General features: G+C 41.1%; 1 protein-coding gene across 2 annotated transcripts; it reads right to left on the bottom strand.

Annotated features, from left to right (window-relative positions):
- Window positions 1-1,520: 1,520 nt before the first annotated feature.
- On the bottom strand, window positions 1,521-17,210 carry LOC311488172 (nectin-1-like). 2 transcript variants are annotated; one of them, XM_084544705.1, is made up of 7 exons: window positions 16,923-17,210; window positions 9,403-9,741; window positions 9,018-9,314; window positions 7,700-7,793; window positions 3,769-3,923; window positions 2,679-2,784; window positions 1,521-2,230 (listed from the first exon to the last, which is right to left on the bottom strand). In XM_084544705.1, the coding sequence occupies exons 1-7, from the start codon at window positions 17,041-17,043 to the stop codon at window positions 2,209-2,211; spliced, it is 1,134 nt and encodes a 377-aa protein (XP_084400831.1). In that variant the 5' UTR covers window positions 17,044-17,210; the 3' UTR covers window positions 1,521-2,208. The 2 variants fall into 2 exon arrangements, with proteins under 2 accessions (XP_084400831.1, XP_084400830.1); XM_084544704.1 differs by having other exon boundaries at window positions 1,521-2,784.
- Between the last annotated feature and the right edge of the window lie 751 nt (window positions 17,211-17,961).

The following is a 17,961-nucleotide window of genomic DNA, read 5'->3' as shown; positions in this document are numbered from 1 at the left end:
TAGACGCTATATTAATCTATCTTTCAGGGAGGAACAATTAGCTCCTTGGTTACTGCCTCCAGTTAATAACTGAACTTGTAACAGTTTTGTTTCAAAGAACAATCTTGAAATTAGACCTGGTGTTTGTTAAGATGAATTACTGTTGTATAAGCATTGCAAGCATCATAGTAAAAGGCTAACAAACGTACAGCAGCAGTTAACATTAGCCCTTCATTCGTGACATGATACTGTAATCATACAGAGAGAAAACATAGAAGACCTTTATCTTTTCTTTTGTTCCTAAACTGGTCACCTGATGCTTTGACCTTTTTCTGTCCATCTCTGTTTATTTGACACTCGACAATCAACAGATTTCCATCCTCCAACGCTGTCACTCACGACCAGAAGTCAAGACTTAACCAGTTCACCTTGGTGACCACATCATCGTTTTGTATTACCTATTTTTATTTGACCATTTCACACAATTCATAAAAACAAAAACGTGCAGGAATTATAGGCCTGTATTTATTATATTAGGAATGAAATGTGCCCCCCCACGTCCGTTCAATTTGGGAGAGACCCAGAGGTGAACTGTCCCCCGCGCCCCCCTCCCCTTTCCCTTTCTCACGCACAGCTTCTATGCACGGCACCTTCTCAGCAGCAGGGGCGACTGCAGCTGCAGGGGACGACAATTTGCCAGTTCCCCACACACTTATGACAAATACTAGAAAACCACGTAGCGGCGCAGATTTATTTGTTTATTTTTTATTTTTTTCCCCAAGTGCTCGTGCCGCCCCCCTTGTGTCATGAAAAAATGCCGCCCCTGGCAGCTGCCCGGTTCCGCCCGTGCCTAAAACCGCTACTGCACATGGCAATCCCACATCAGGTCACAAACAGTTGCTAACAGTGAACACGTGGTGTATCTCCCCAAATACCAGAGCAAAAAGTCCAAGCAAACCAAAGTTCTTAACTTTGCCCCGACAACAAAACTCATCAAAACCAGTACTGAACTGGACCAAACCAGTGTACAAGCAACATGTGGAAGCTTGTAACTCTGGTTCGTGGACAACCTGCTCTACCTACTGAGCCACAGCCGCTCCAATGGCGGTTTTAAAAAATTTTCTCACATTCAAGACTATTTAGTTCAGGAAGGAAGACATAAAAGTACTATCTACATATTTCCTCATCCAGTCAGTGTACACAGTGTTTTATAAATAGCCACTAGTGGACGTTAGCTAATTTTACCTGTGTTTACAATACAAACTAACTTGGCCATAGAACATTAACCAAAATTATTTTATTACGTTTTATTTACCAAGTGGTTGTGTTGCTTTAGCCTACTCATTACATAGCCTTAGTGTGCAAATAGCACATCAGCCCACAGGGAAAATGCCCGGTATGCCAGATGGCCTGTCCGTCCCTGTGTGACACCAATGAGTAAGAGAAACCCTTGGATATAAACTGAAACACTGCCCATCTGCCCATGTTGTCCAACTCTTCATTGACCAGTTGATTCTCAAACATTTCAGAATCATCAGAACCAGAATCAGAATACTTTATTAATCCATCAAGGAAATTGTTTTGTTGCTGATACTCCCCTAAATTGACAGTTGGTAGTTGACAGAGCAAATACAATAAAACAAAAGTAATATAAAAAAATACAAAAAATAAAAGAGTATTCACAATATAGGTAAGAGGCTGCAAATATATTAACAAGAGTCTGAAGTGTTGAGAGTGTTAAGAGTGACCAACACTCAGCGGGAGGAGTTATAAAGTTTGATGGCCACAGGCAAGAATGACCTCCTGTGCTGTTCTGTGGTGCATTTGGGTACAATGAGTCTATTACTAAAGGTACTGTGTTGTGGAGTGGGTGAGATGAGTTGTCCAGGATGGTCTCCACTCTTGCCAGCATCCACCTCTCTGACACTGTGATCAGAGAGTCCAGCTCCACCCCTATAACATCACTGGCCTCGCAGATCAGTTTGCTGAGTCTATTTGCTTCTGCTGCTCACAGCCTGCTGCTCCAGCATGCAACAGCGTACTGGAGTGCACTGGCCACCACAGACTCATAGAACATCCTCAACATTGTCTGACAGATGTTGAAGGACCTCAGTCTCCTCAAAAAGAAGACTCAACTCTGGCCCTTCTTGTAGATTGCCTCAGTGTACTTTGACCAGTCATTTGCTTCGGATTCTCCAATTTTCACCTGTCAAACTCTTGTCAATCTCATTACTCCTTCTGCAATAGATTCCTGCAGTAAAAAACAAGAAACAAATTAAAATTGAATCTTCAGAATCTAAGCAGATTACAGAAAGAATGTATAAAAACAGAACACCAATAAAATTAATTTTACTGTTTTACTTTTCAGATCTTCGAAGAAAAGTAGATACAACTAAAGATACAACTGCGAAATATAACACACATAGACACATGTAGTATTCATACATAAAATATTTCTTGGCAGAGGAGGGAACAAAAAAAGAGGTATAATACATTTTAACAAATGAACTGTATTTGTTCCTTTATCTCTTCTGCTCCATCATCACTTGGAGGAAATGTTAGAGCAGCATCTGGGTTACATAATGAAACAACAATATAAATACAACAAAATATTCACATAGCATGAGCAGTATGCATTTGTATACTAAGTAGCACCATATGTTTAGCTTAAATGTATGGAGGGCGACTGTAGTTGGTACCTTAGTGGCTTGTTTTTGTGTTTACAAAGGTACCACATGGCTGCAAAGGCTGCAATGTTCAGGGAAAGCAGAAGACCAAATAATGTCCAGCCAGCAGCGTAGAGGCCTTAAGCAACAAAAAAAACACAAGAATAAAGAAAACATTCAGATGAAAATACTGAATCATCAGTGTCACTAATTAAACCAGGTTCTCTGTAGGTTTTCTTTCTCCGTTCTCTTTGTTGAAACTGTAGGCTACAGTTATTAACTGTACTTTGGGGAGATTTTGGAGATTTTTTTTCTCGGTTATTTAGTTTTATATTACAAACAACTTGGCAATGGCATATAATCGTTCCTATGTAGACAGGCCCTGAAGCACAAAAAGCACCTGACACATGAACTTACAGGAACAGAATACTTCACAAGACAGAACGTGCTAAAGGTTTTAAAGAGTTGAGTTCAGAGTTATCTGGGATGGGTAGTCATTCATTAAGTTATTCAGTGGGCTGTGCTGGCAGCAGACTCAACCTCTGCTACCCATCTACATCTCCATTTGCTCTGTGTTGTTGCCTGAGTTGTTTTGAATGCCTCTACAGGAAGGAGTTCAGGCATGAAGCATGCTCATGTTTTATAGCAGACTTTGTCAAGACAATAATCTTTTCAATCTTTTCAATTGACCATTGAAGTACACTAAGCAGCTTAAACATAACACCAAAGAATTCTTTGCTTGGACCGATGGCATGGAGGAAAAGAATGTGCTGGAATTTAAAGCGCCAAATACGCCATTTGCCAAAGGAAGCAATGGAAACTCACAAAAAGTAGAAGACATGTTCATATGTGTAGGTCAAACCATACTGTTTTAGAATATTTTATTTGACAAAAAAAAAGCCACTGTGTATAAATTTGGTTTTCAGCAGTTTCAGATTCTGCGCATCCAAACCGAAAAAGGGTCAGCATTGTTGTCAAATGTTTTTGCTTTAGGGGTTTCTGAATAAGACACCAGATGCTGACGTCATCAAGTATCACGTATGTCCTTAGATACAATAGACAAGTCCAGAACAAACATATCAAGAAGTATTTTGACAATCTACACATCCAACTCAAATCTTACCAAAATCCATACACACGTGGAGACCTCCGCGTTTCCTTCCATATGCGTTTACAGCTTCACACTCGTAGAGGCCATTCAGATTAGAGGTCTTCCTCACAAACTGCAGAGTTGCACCCTGCACTTTAATATCAGACTCAGGCAAAGACTGGCCAGATCTGGAGGAGACAAATGAGGGTCAACATAAAATGTACATAGACAAAGACTAACAGGAGAACATGTTAAAACTCATTTCCTTAATCTGCACAATAACCCAAGTGTTAAAATGACAGTTTGCTGTTCCAGGGTAGATTATATGATGAATTATTTTGCAGCTATGGGCAGAGAAAGAATCAGAATACATAGTCAACCCATATGTATCCACTCTGCTGAGAAGACTCATGGACCTTCAGCAAGACTTCATTTAAAATGGTGTAATTATTCAATCCCATTACACACGCACACAAAGACACCAGCTTGTCTTATTGCTTTAATTTTTTCTCCCTCTCAATTTCACCCGCTTTCTCTCTCCCTTACAGGCTAGAAGGTCTGAATCCCTGTTATTCTCGACGACTTATTTGTGTCCTGTTTCTGAACATACACATACAACTGTTTGAATGTTTCACGCTGACATGTTTTGACTGTGTGAGGTGTTATGTCAGGACTTTGGATATTTTTTCAGGGCTTGTGATACTTTTCTTCGGATTGTCATGTTCATAGACCGGATTACAATAGCAGATTACAAGAGGACACAAAGGGCACACACATCTGAGAGTTTGTACCATGATAATGAAAAATGTTTACACTTATCTGGTTAACCTTCTAATCTGCTTTGTGGAACAGTCTCTTAGTTTCATTAAGTTTCATTATCTGAACTGTTATCAATATTTATTCAGTATTTCCAAATCTGAATCTGAATACATTGTTCTTTTGTTGCACTATTTTCAGCAAAAAGACAAAGTTTTTTTTGTTTGTTTGTTTTTTTTAGAAAGAAGGTGCTGTCTGAATGTGGAGATTCTAAATTCATGTTAAAATAAAAGTCAGAGTGCATTAAGAAGCTGATCTGTTCTAAATTCACAAAGGACATTTGGTTGTAGTTTATAGATTTTGTGAAGACTGCTAATTTATTTTTAAACAAACCAGTTGTCTGTAAAGTGTTGTGAAAGTAATCTTAAAAAACAGTAAATGCTGTATTTTTAACAGTACAAAACTGTACATTTTAAAAATTACAGTATAAAATAAAAAATTACAGTAAGATAATGGCAACCCTGCTGCCAGTTCTTTACTGATATTTTACAGGAAAATATTTAACAGTGTAGGGGAAACACCTGGTGCCCGTCTGACGAGACTGTAAGCTGAAAACAAAAATGATCCTGCGTCTGAGCTGTCTTTAATGTCTATGATCCTAAATCCATAGCTTACTGTACTGCTCTCATAGGCTCATTTCGGTAAGACAAGCTTTACCAGCTGAGAGGCAACTATGCAAGAAAAGACACAACCAAAGATACAATAAAATACGTTCAATCCCTGTGTGTATGAAGTTAAATCCATGGGCCGACTGTTTTTTTTTTTTGTGTGGAGTTTGCATGTTCTCCCCCGGTCTGCGTGGGTTCTCTCCAGGTACTCTGGCTTCCTCCCACCATCCAAAGACATGCTCATTAGGTTAATTGGTGATTCTAAATTGGCCGTAGGTGTGCAAACAGTGTGAATGGTTGTCTGTCTCTCTGTGTTAGCCCTGCGATGGGCTGGCGACCCTGTTTTGTCGTGAGTTGTGAGCTGTAACAGAGGCATGCATGGCTCAGACTAAATATAGACTTTAGTTGGAGATATGAAGCTATGAATCATAAGAGTCTCAGGCCAATACTTCCACAGTAAAGACGACATCCAAGTGCTTGTCCAAGTATGGCTGAAATTGTCCTATTACTTACTTCTAAACAACATTGCATGTCAAACTAAACTGACCACATAATGAGTAGAACCTGATCATTTAATTTTACTCATTATTTTTATACTTGCCTTTGCCTCATTAACAAGTTGCGTTTTTGATCTGCATTTAAATAAGTGGGTGTGGTCAATTAGTTATCTAACCTTGAAACGATGCCAGGGAAAAGCGGAAGGGGAAAAGATCGTTTGGATATGTGTGGACTTGGCCTTACATGGTAGAAGGCTCACCAAGGCTCACTTCAACTATTGTACATTACCAAATAACTGTGACCCATTTACACCACATGGCCTAAAGGAGCAGCTGTAAAATTGAATAACAGTCTGTCCACTGCAACATCCTTCCATTTCACTTGCTGCTTGAAAAACTCAGTCTGACAGTCTGATAAAACTGTGATTAAAAACCACCAGCTGCCTTTGAAATGCAAAAACACAGTCTCTGTGTAATAAGACTGTCCTGGTGAAGCTTATTCTTATTTTATGATACTCTTGTTACTGTTGTTGAATTCACACAAAGCAAATGGTAGTTTGTGAGATCTGTTGTCTTTTCTGACCACATACTGTACATGCTGCACAATGCTTTTATTTACTCTATAGTGCAATGATTGAAATACTCTATGATTGTGAGAAAGCACAACAGGTGAAACGCCATCTACTGGTGAAAGGCAGTAACGCAGCCTGAACAGGTCAGGAGGACATGCTCAGCCACACTGACAAGCAGCAGACCAGCTAGTGAGCAGACTGTGTGAAGCTGCATGGACTTTGTGTGTTTCTCATATCATGTGTGCGTTCTTGAGGAAATGTATGTGCTTTCTGCTTCTTAGTCATGGATATTTTGTTTATTTATTCCAGTTTGTGTTACAGGGAAGTATTTGTGTGAGTTTGAGTTAGCGAAGTAGCCTGTAGCCCAGTAGTTGTTAGCTCTGCCTCTTACTAGCACTGCAGCTAAGTTTGGATGCCTGTGATGGCTTAATTATGAATATTTCATTTGCTAGCACCAATGTTGCAACTCAGTTTATTGTTGTGATTGTGACTAAGATTATTGTTAATGAGGAGTTTTAAAGTCTAGTTATTCACTGTGGTTAATTTGATATGTAAGGCTCCAATGCTGTTAAGCATGCTTTGCCTCTGCTAATGTTATGTTGGAAATTGTATAGTTTCCTCCACCATATTACCATACCATATTACATATCTGTTGTTATATTATGCTTAAATAGCAGTTCCTTTATGAATGTTTATTCTGATTTAACTGTTGAATAATCTTCTGAGAATATTTTCTAATACATTTTATTGCTTTTTCTTTATATTTTCAGACCACACACATAAACATATGTTGTACCATGATGGTGAAATCCAGTAACCTTTATTAAAGAAGACAAAACAGATCTCTCTGTCCAAGTGCCTTGATTCTCTAATCGGAATCATAGTCCATAATCCGCCGCCTCAACCAGCAATCCTTCTTTCTGAGTCTCACCCTTCAAACAATGATATATCTACTCTATAATACTCTTTAGTAGTCTTAATAAATAAATATACATAAAAGGGGGAAAACATTGAAGATTAAAAAGGAACTCCTTGAGTTAGTGAATCCTCAGTATTATATTCATTCAGCTTATTATTTCAAGTCAAAGAAACATTCATGTTAAAAAGTGACTGTACATTTTTTATTAGGCAGATGCCATTAAACCACATAAACCATGAGCCTTTTCAAACTGTAATTAAGTAGTAAACCAGACTGCTGACAGTAACATTGGGCTTTAATTTTTACAATGTGGCCAAAAATGTGAGTACATTTTAAATTATTCTCACCAAAGATACAGTTTAGTGTATTTTCCAACTGCGCACAGTCGAAAGCACAGAGGACATCATTCAAATTCCTTTCGCTAAAGTCACAACTGTTAGACCATTGTGCAAAGCTTTGGAAAATGACAAAGCATACAGTGCTCCGGGATAAATCCTGTAAATATCGCTGTTTGATTAATAGAGTCTTAGCTGATAATGTTATTTACTGTACCTGCTCCAAGTAAAATCTGCCTCTGGGTTGGCTTCGGTCACACACTCATATGAGTTTTCAGAACGTTGAACGATCGTCACGTTCATGGGTGCGACTGGAAAAACAAAAAACAGGGAAAGAATGAGTTGTTTTTTTCTATAAGGGAGGAGACACTAATGATATCAAAATAAGGTTTAACATGAATGACTTGGTCCTATCCAGCCAGTTACTCTTGTTGTTAAAGTCTTATGGATTAAACAGTAACAACCTGACACTGCTCTGTATTGGGTACTGATGTGTGCTGCGATCAGAATAACATGTTGGTGTTTTTAAAGGCACTGTTGAATGTATGAATCCATTCATTAAGGTGTTTTTACAGCATTGCATTTGAAACTCACACTTTTCCATGACCTTAAATGAGTGATACATCACACAGCAGCTTTTAGATACCTGAGAGGTGAGACTGTCTTATTAAACAGACATGCCTGCAGACAATGTTGGAAGAATACCAATACCAAATGGACAGCTGGGGGAAATCCACCAGAAACAGAATACCATGTGACAGATAATGAACAGAAACACTATATACTATAAATGTCAGTCATGTGCTGCATCTTCTATTGTGACATACAGTATAATTTCAGCCAACCTGCATCCAACCTATCCCTTTGTGCACACAGAGGAAATGTTCACTTTTGAGGAGAGGGCAGCCAATCAACCGCTATGAACTTTAACTGAACTCACTAACCTCACGGGTGAACAAGTGAGCGTTTATTTGTACTTGTTTAGACATGTCATTATAAATACTGACACACCATGTTACACCCACAGTTTGCTAGCTTCGTTTTTTTAAATTTTTTTTTTTAAGAAAGCACTTTGGTCTGCCAGGATCCTTGTCTTAGTCTAGATGTCCTAATGTTGTCCTGACCCTCTCCCTCTTTAGTCTTTGGGTCCCTTTCTGCCTTTATCTAGAAAAACAATGTAGAGTAATTCATACCCGACTCTATTCAACTGTACAACAACTCACCTTTTCCACCTTTTTTATTTTATTTTTACTAGATTTGTACTTTATTTTATTTTAATCTTGTGTTTTATTTTTCTTTCTTTTTACTTGTGGCTCTCAAGAGAATTTCCCTTGTGGACGTTTAAAGTCTGTCTAAGTCAATGAAGTAACAATCCCACAGAGGAAAGAAATCCTAAAATATTCAAGGTTAGGCAATGTTTGCGCTCACACATCTTGTTGGATTTGTGTCTGTGTACCTTTTAACAATACCTGTAATTATGTAAACAACAGCAAAATCCATAAGAATTCAGTGTAAGGCAGTATTTGTATACTCACAGTAGACTTGTATAGTGAAATTCAGGGGTTCTGCTTCAGGCAGGGCAGCTGCTCTGATGACACACTGAACTGACTGCTTGTTGATTTCTGTGGTAGGGACTCCAAACAGTGAGCTTGTTGTGGTAGTCGTACCATTGGCATGCTGGGTGGAGTTGGTTGTGACCCTCACTGCCAGGGTACCAGTGAGCCAGGTCACCTCAGCAGGAGGCTTGGAGCCGGCAGCCGTGCAGGTAGCAAGGGAAACTTCTTCACAATCCAAAGTTACATTATTACCCTTCAGGGTTGTGACTGGAGCCACTAGGATAGTCATCACACATGAAAACAGTCAATATGAAAGCTAAAAGGTAAAACAACACAACATTTTAACTGTATAGTTTCATCATACCAAGCAGGTTCAGATGTATCTCTGTCTTGTGATTTCCACTGGGGAACAAAGTGAAGATGCACGTGTAGATGCCTTCATCCTTCAATTCAACACTGGACAACTGTAGAGATCCATTTTTGTCGTTAAAATTCCCAATAAACTCAAATCGATTATCAGGTCCATTAACAAATCGGGGTCCATCTGCTTGGATGGTAAGGAAATTGTCATTATTAGGTTTCCCCCTGGTTCTCCTCTGCCATGAAATCTGAGTCAGGGTCTCTGAGGTGTCGATGAGTATGCAGGGTAAGGTAGCAGTCCCTCCTTTCACCACGGTCGTGCTTCCACCGATCACCTGGAGGGCTGTAAAATGCGTAATATTGTATTAGGCTTTCACATCACCTCTGACCACTTTAATGTGCGTGGCTACATTACAATAAAATTAGTTTGAAATAGAATGTATGTTTTCTGTATCCTGGGCAGGTTTTGCTCCGGCTTCTCCTACCTAAATATTAAATACCTGTAAATATTGTCCATATGCTGTTAAAAAACAATCTGTACCATACTGCTTATACACCACACTATTTATGCCACGTGCACTTACTGCCTATTGAACTTCTGATTAAATGCTAAACTGCATTTCATTGCTCTGTGCCTGTACATGTGTAATGACAATAAAGTTGAATCTAATGTAATCTAATCTAATCTAAGGCTTCCCACACAAGTATGTAGAAGGGCAAGGGACTGAGTCAAACCACCAAAGAAGAAGTTCCTGCAGGTGGAAAGAAAGGACTTCTTTGTTTAAACTGGTCTCGACTGATTTTTGTGCCAACTCACTGAAGGTGTATAAATAGCTAGACAGCTTGGCAGCTTTCAAAGTGCTGTGTGAGTCAAACTAGGCTAGCTGGATGGGGTATTATGCTTGGACTACTTCCACAAAACACCATGGCAATGGCATAGCAATGTAATTTATGCAGTTCAGTGCAGTAGGAAGTCCACAGACTTGTACATTGTGGTAAACAAAACAACTCCCTCACAAGAGACTCAATTCTTCAAACAAGCACTTATCACCTACTTACAACACTGTGAATATCTCTCCCCAAACCAAAGTGTGTGAACAGGGTGAAACCAGAAAGTTTCACATGGGACATATTTGGACTGTAGGAACTGTGAGTGAGAAGTTGATTGAGATATTTTGACGATTAAAACAAGAATTAGACAGAGCCCTAAAACATTCTTGCATAAATCAATACACTGATCATGCATAACATTATGACCACCTCCCTAATATTGTGTAGGTCTCCATTGTGCCTCCACAATTGTTGTGACTCATCAGAGAATGGACATGGGCCTTCTGAGGGTGTCTTGTGGTGTCTGGCAACAGGTGGTTATGAGAACCTTTTAAAATATTCTGTCCTTGTAGCTGCACATTGACTAAATGATAAATATTTAAACAATAATCAACAAATGAAAGCTCTGAATATGAGTATACTGTGTGTGATAAATAATGTATCAGCTAGAGTTACCGTAATAATTAATGGGGTCATGCTGATGATACGTAGGAAGTTGCGTTAAGTGTTAAGAGTTAAGTGTATTTCTTCATTTACTGGTGTCTTTATTTCACTTTAATACCAGACAAAACGGTGTCTAAGGAAGTTACCAGGGTGTGAGTTATAATGTGAGTTTTACTCAGGTCTTGTGAATAACTAATGTCAGGGCGGAGATCAATAAATAATAACTTAAAGGAACAGTATGTAGGATTGTGGCCAAAACTGGCCAAAACTGGTACTGCAATCACTTTCAAAATACTGTAGAACGGTGTATCCCCTCAGCCTCCCCCCTGACTCGAAGTGGCCAGCTAAGCTGCAGGATCCAGCAGGAACGTGGGCTGCTACAAGGAGCTTCCAATGGCAAGTGACGAGTCCTACACAGTAAGTTTTTTTTTTCTGGTGGCGCCTCAGGCCAAAACACAACATGACAACATCAACATCAGTTGAGGGCTGCAAATTTCACTTTTAAATGACAATCCTGGCCAGACCACTGTTGTCAGTGATATAAGTATTTGAAATGAACATGATTTCTTCATGTCTAGTGACATATCAGGGCCATTTTATGATTAATTGAAATACATTTCTTACATACTGTTCCTATAACTTGTGTACCCGAATCATAACGCACACACAGACCAAACAGCACGGTTCATGGTTCTGAAACAGCGTTAGTGATCAGTAGGCTACCTGTTAAAATATTCTGCTGCACCCCAAATAATGTCTGTGTTTCTTTGCATACAGAGCGTGGAACTGAGATTGGATCTGAATTCCTGGCTGGAGATGTGGCATGAACACAAGTACTTAAAGTCGGCCACTTGCGAATGGGTTTCCCAGGTGGCATGTTAATGTGAGTTCTAAATAGGACCGCTAACATCTGACAGTCAGTCTCCCTTTAGCAAAGTGTTGCCGCAGTGAGAAACTGCTCACGCCTTATGCCTTACTTGCTGAATTCAAGCAGCTAAAGTAAACAATTTACAAAGTACTGGTGGCACATTTTTGGGAGGACTCATTTTTTACTTTTAAACTCAGTCAAAAGATGTTTAGGGCCAAATACAAGTATTGCTGATCATTGTATTTGGCCCTAAACATCTCAAAGATTCATTATCTAATCACTTAGTTTCTTTGGATGGCATTACCTTGGTCTCCAGTACTACTGTGAAAAACCTTTGTTATATTCAACGAGGATATGTCCTTTAATTCGCACCTAAAACCAGTAACCAGGACTGCCTTCTTTCACCTGCGTAATATCGTCAAAATTAGGAACATCTTGCCTCAGTGATGCAGTGAAAACAGTTTGTGCACTGTCCTTCAAAATGTTCCTTGTTCTGCAGAGACATTTTGAGCTTGCAGTGTCCTCCAAAGAAGGCAAAGGACAGCCATTCTCAGCCATTTTAATTATTCTCTAAAACGTAGAATGTCTGGAGAGGATTTTCCGGCTCATTAGTTTTGCGATGTAGTCTTAAAAAGTGTAATCTCTGCAGGGACGTTGTGACAATAAAGAATCTTGACACTTTCTCATAACTTCAGATTACTGATCAACATACTTGGACGTGGAATTGAAGTTAAACCATCCACAACGTGACCATCAATGGTGAAACAAGAAGCTATTAACACTAGAAGTCCCAGCATTTTTTGCTCTACCTATAAAACCCAGAGGGCAGCCGATCGGCTGGAAGGCTTTTAGCTAATATCCTAATCACCTGTGAACCCTCCTTTAGTTATGTAAACGAGGCAATCACTGGGGCACCACAGGAGGGGACATGCTGAGCCACTTCAAGGAAACCCGTGGGGAGGGGAGGGGGAGTGGGCCCAGAGAGCTTATGGGGGAGAGGGTGGCTGTTCACTTCTAACCTGGCAACACCTTGAGACAGAAACTGGTTCATCCCAAAGACAAAACACCTTGACATAAAATGGGGGAGGGGGGGAATCAGAGAGGAGCAGGATTGCTGGGGGTTTGGAGGCCAGAGTGTGTGGGGGAGGGAGGCACACCTGAGGGCTGTGAACTCATTTGCTCTGTCCGGGCTGCTAGTGACTGTCTGTCTTTCACCAGTTTCACCAGGTGGCAGCCTGGGCAGAACAAATGAGCTGAATCAAAATGTAATATATGTAGAAGGATGTAGAAGTTATCAGGACCCTACAACACTGGGCTTCCAACATCCCCACCAGACACATAGGAAAAGTAAAAGAACAGAACCACATCAAAAAAGCACTCAAAATCTGTGGTTATCCCAACTGGGCCTTCATGATATTTACACATATTTACAAATAATAATAAAAAAAATGCATTATCAGGATACAGTGTTAGAGAGTGGAAGTGAGTGAGACTTAGACTTAGACTTAAAACTTTATTGATCCCTTTGGGGTGACTCCCTCAGGGAAATTTGAGTTTTCTGCAGCAGCAAGCACGCAGAGCAGTTTGCAGACAAACAACAGCAGTGGTTTGCAAATAGTTATAGAAAAAGTGATTGAATAATAAAATGGTGAACATTAATGAACGGTGAACTTCCTTTGAGTGGGATTAAAATAAGCTGTAGTAAAACTCTAGTAGGGAAAAATAAACAGTAAGTAACAGTGAGTGAGGTGAGTACATTTCAATAATCACGCACAATGCTGGCACTGCCAAGCCATCTCCTTTCTGCATGCCTCCTGGTGCATGCTTGATAGAGCACATATGCATTCAGTGCTGCCATATCAATCATGTTATAGAACACAGCGACTGGCCAGCGCCGTGTTCCTGTGCGGACAGTGTACTCCCGCACCATCTGGTCCATCACATCAACGCCGCACTTTGTGGTGTTGTAAAGGGTGACAGTGTTTGGCTTCCTTTTGGTGGCATTCTCAGTCTGAACCACGCTGTGTATGCTGCTGAGAATGTAGACTGTCTTCTTCCGTTTGGGCGCATACACCATCAGCGTGGCACCAGTGGTTGAAAATACCTGAGTGGTGAATTCATCGCGGTCCCTCTGTCTTGTTGATTGTGGAATTTCTCGCTGAATCCTGTTGACTGTGCCGATAATGGTGGTTTTCCGGCTAAGCAGTCGTTGTGCAAGTGACAGCAATGTAAAGAAATTGTCCGTGGTAACATTTCTGCCCTTGTCCAGGAATGGTTCCATCAGCCTCATAACTACATTCTCGGACAGTCTCTCCCCACTGGGATGACTGGGGTCCTTTCCAAGATATGGGAGGACATTGCAGATGTATTTGGATTTCAAGTCACAAGCCACCCAAAACTTGATCCCAAACTTGTCAGGTTTTGTCGCGAGTCTTTGACGGGAAAAGCTGTTCATCAATGGTGATGTGTCGACCAGGGTTGTAGGATGTGATGCAGTTGGTGACAAACGATCCCCACACACCGGAAATTGCAGCAAACTTATCTGTCTTTGCTCGCTCACTGCGGGTGTCCTTGTCATCAAAGCGTAGGTGTCGCATGATGTCTTGGAAGCGATTTCGGGACATAGTTGCAATGATCTGGGGGTTTCCCAGGTTTGCTGACCAGCAGTCACGCAGTGATGGAACCTTGGTCAGCCCCCGCAAGATGACAATAGCAATAAATGCCATTAGTTCAAGGAGGGCCATGAACCAGTCCACATGCTCCGTTTGCTGTGTGTGTTCAACAGTACAGTCTCGAATGGAACCAAGCATTTCCAGAGTGATAAAACACAGGAAGCTCTGAAGACGACTCAAGATGGACCTCCTGGCCTTAGCCGTTGGCTCTCCATCTGCGTCGTATGGAGATGGAGGGGTGAAATGGAGACTTGTCCCCACCTGTTCTTCACACTACACTGTGCCATCTTTCGCCCGTCTCTGTCCGGTCAGTCCCCACCCGAGCTTACTGTTACTTACTGTTTATTTTTCCCTACTAGAGTTTTACTACAGCTTATTTTAATCCCACTCAAAGGAAGTTCACCGTTCATTATTTAATGTTCACCATTTTATTATTCAATCACTTTTTCTATAACTATTTGCAAACCACTGCTGTTGTTTGTCTGCAAACTGCTCTGCGTGCTTGCTGCTGCAGAAAACTCAAATTTCCCTGAGGGAGTCACCCCAAAGGGATCAATAAAGTTTTAAGTCTAAGTTCTAAGTCTAAGTCTCACTCACTTCCACTCTCTAACACTGTATCCTGATAATGCATTTTTTTTAATTATTATTTGTAAATATGTGTAAATATCATGAAGGCCCAGTTGGGATAACCACAGATTTTGAGTGCTTTTTTGATGTGGTTCTGTTCTTTTACTTTTCCTATGTGTCTGGTGGGGATGTTGGAAGCCCAGTGTTGTAGGGTCCTGATAACTTCTACATCCTTCTACATATATTACATTTTGATTCAGCTCATTTGTTCTGCCCAGGCTGCCACCTGGTGAAACTGGTGAAAGAAAGACAGTCACTAGCAGCCCGGACAGAGCAAATGAGTTCACAGCCCTCAGGTGTGCCTCCCTCCCCCACACACTCTGGCCTCCAAACCCCCAGCAATCCTGCTCCTCTCTGATTCCCCCCTCCCCCATTTTATGTCAAGGTGTTTTGTCTTTGGGATGAACCAGTTTCTGTCTCAAGGGCTGCGTTCAGACTGCCAGCCAAAATCCGATTTTTAGCCCATTCAGATTTGAATCGGATCTCGATTTTGAAGTCTGAACAGTGACAGATCACATGAAATCCGATTTTTGCCAAACGGTTGCAAACCACATCCAGAGGTAGTTTCATATCGCATTCGTATCGGATATGGACAGATGCGTCTCAGTCTGAACAGCTCCCAACACTCAGATGGGTTTTGACTGTCCGTGACGTCACTTACGCGACGCCAGGCCAGAACCAATGCGCCAGACCGGGTGCCTATTTCCGTTGTGGAGGAGCCACGTTACGGCCACGGACAGTGATATTACAGCCATCACAATGGAGGAGGACTTTGAAAACAATTCGCCTTGGACAGAGGAAGAAACTGCATGCCTTATAAATCTTTACACTGACGTGACGTACATCCATGTGTTGTTTGTTGTTGTTTTGCTTGTCGCTGTCGCAATTATATAACGTCTGACAAATACACGTGCTGAATGACGCTTCCGCTCGTTGCTACAGCAACCTATCAGACCGGTGAAGAATGTGGCCCAGTCTGAACAGAACCATATCCGATTTGGACACTTGCTAAAGGCAGTGTGAACAGTCAGCCCTAAAAATCGGATATGAGAAGGAATCAGATTTGAATCAGATCCGTCTGCAGTCTGAACGCAGCCAAGGTGTTGCCAGGTTAGAAGTGAACACTGCTCTGTGTGCTTACCCCGTCCCCCATAAGCTCTCTGGGCCCACTCCCCCTCCCCTCCCCACAAGTTTCCTTGAAGTGGCTCAGCATGTCCCCTCCTGTGGTGCCCCAGTGATTGCCTCGTTTACATAACCAAAGGAGGGTTCACAGGTGATTTAGGATATTAGCTAAAAGCCTTCCAGCCGATCGGCTGCCCTCTGGGTTTTATAGGTAGAAAAGCCAAATGGCTGCTCTCTGGGACTTCTAGTGTTAAAGCCTAGACCACATCTAAGGCATGCATGAGTCAGTGATCCAGTGGGACATTTAAGAAAACACAGCCCATAAAACCAAAACCGAGAAACAAATACTTCAGATATTCCGCCACACAAACAGAACTACCCTCCCGCTACAGTGATGCTCATAGTTTTTCCTCGAAATGTGTTTTTTATTATTAAATCCATATACTGTAAGGTGTGTGGCACAAACACATCTCGTATTTAAGACAGACATCTTGGTAGAAACGTGTCTTCCAAGATGCCTGTCAAGTACCTTACGCCTCTCATCGTTGTCATAACAACAGTCACGTTTCAGCAGTCCCAAACATAAATGTCTATGGTCCCAAATACGAACAGCGGAACCGAACAAATAAAGGAGATGTTTTACGACAACCTCCGGGTCTGAAAACCCGTACCCGCTCTGAGTGAAAATTCTTCTCTGCAAGACGATCTGTGCGATTATGCGATTTAAAATAAGCGACTTACCTTCAGCGTTTCTGCTCACCAGCATAACTGACAGCACCAACAGTCGTCCACATCTCACGGAGAAATCACGGTTCAGGAAAAAGATGCCCACGAAGAGCACACAAAAAAGACGCGGCTCCATCTCTACTCACGGCGACACGTGTCAGACCAAACCCACAGCACCCGGATAGGTTTCGAAACGAAGTCATCATCCAGGAACTTTGTTTCGTTTCATATTTTTATTTAAGGCGGCACAGTGATACTCCGGGTTCCTCCCACCATCCAAAGCATCCATGGATGGGTGCTAAATTGGCCATAGGTGTGAATGTGAGTGTGAATGGTTGTCTGTCTCTCTGTGTTAGCCCTGATAGACGAGCGATCTGTCCAGGGTGTACCAACGCCTCTCGCCCGATGACAGCTGGGAGAGGCTCCAGCAGACCCCTGCGACCCTTAACAGGAATAAGCGGGTAGGCCTACAGAAGATTGATGGATGGACTTTTATTTAGGCTATTCATTTATTTTACATCCCACTCTCAGTAACCCACATGAAGCGTAAACATGTTTCCCTCCACTCTTTAGTAACACAACTCCAAACACAACAGATAAGACTTTACAAACTAACAATTACCAAAAATCCATAAATACCAAAAATTCCTAGTTGAAAGTTGGTCACATATATTTAAATGTATTCACAAGACAACTAAACATTTAGATTTAAAGACACAAATCCCAAAGTTTGTGGTGTAGAACATTGGGGCTCGAACGGGAAGACGCAAAAATAAACACAAATTTACTGGTCTAATTACCAGTAAATTTCAAATGATTAATTTAAAACGTGTGTCAGTTTAACTGTCTCAGCTTTAAAAAGAAGAGTCATCTAGACTTGGTCTGTATGCACCACATCAAAGCTGAGGTCTTATAGTTATATCTTGTCTCTAACCCACCACTTAATCCTCATGAACGCTCAAAAACATTTGTTGTGGCCATGTAGGTGACGTTCCTAATCGAGACTCAGAATCTGATGAATGTAATACACTACCTAGTTATGAGACACGTTGTC

Source organism: Chelon labrosus (genome assembly GCF_963514085.1).
Source record: "Chelon labrosus genome assembly, chromosome: 5".
Lineage (NCBI taxonomy): Eukaryota > Metazoa > Chordata > Actinopteri > Mugiliformes > Mugilidae > Chelon > Chelon labrosus.
Note: the sequence above shows the minus strand (reverse complement) of the source record. Positions and strands in the feature narration are given on the sequence as shown.

What these genes read in the sequence shown, in the direction of transcription:
- LOC311488172 (XM_084544704.1), bottom strand. Translation starts at nt 17,043, where the DNA reads ATGGAGCCGCGTCTTTTTTGTGTGCTCTTCGTGGGCATCTTTTTCCTG. An exon ending in GGTGAGCAGAAACGCTGAAG is followed by an intron (nt 9,742 to 16,922) that starts GTAAGTCGCTTA and finishes CGCATTTTACAG; the next exon opens with CCCTCCAGGTGATCGGTGGA. An exon ending in CCACGTGTGTATGGATTTTG is followed by an intron (nt 2,785 to 3,768) that starts GTAAGATTTGAG and finishes TTGTTGCTTAAG; the next exon opens with GCCTCTACGCTGCTGGCTGG.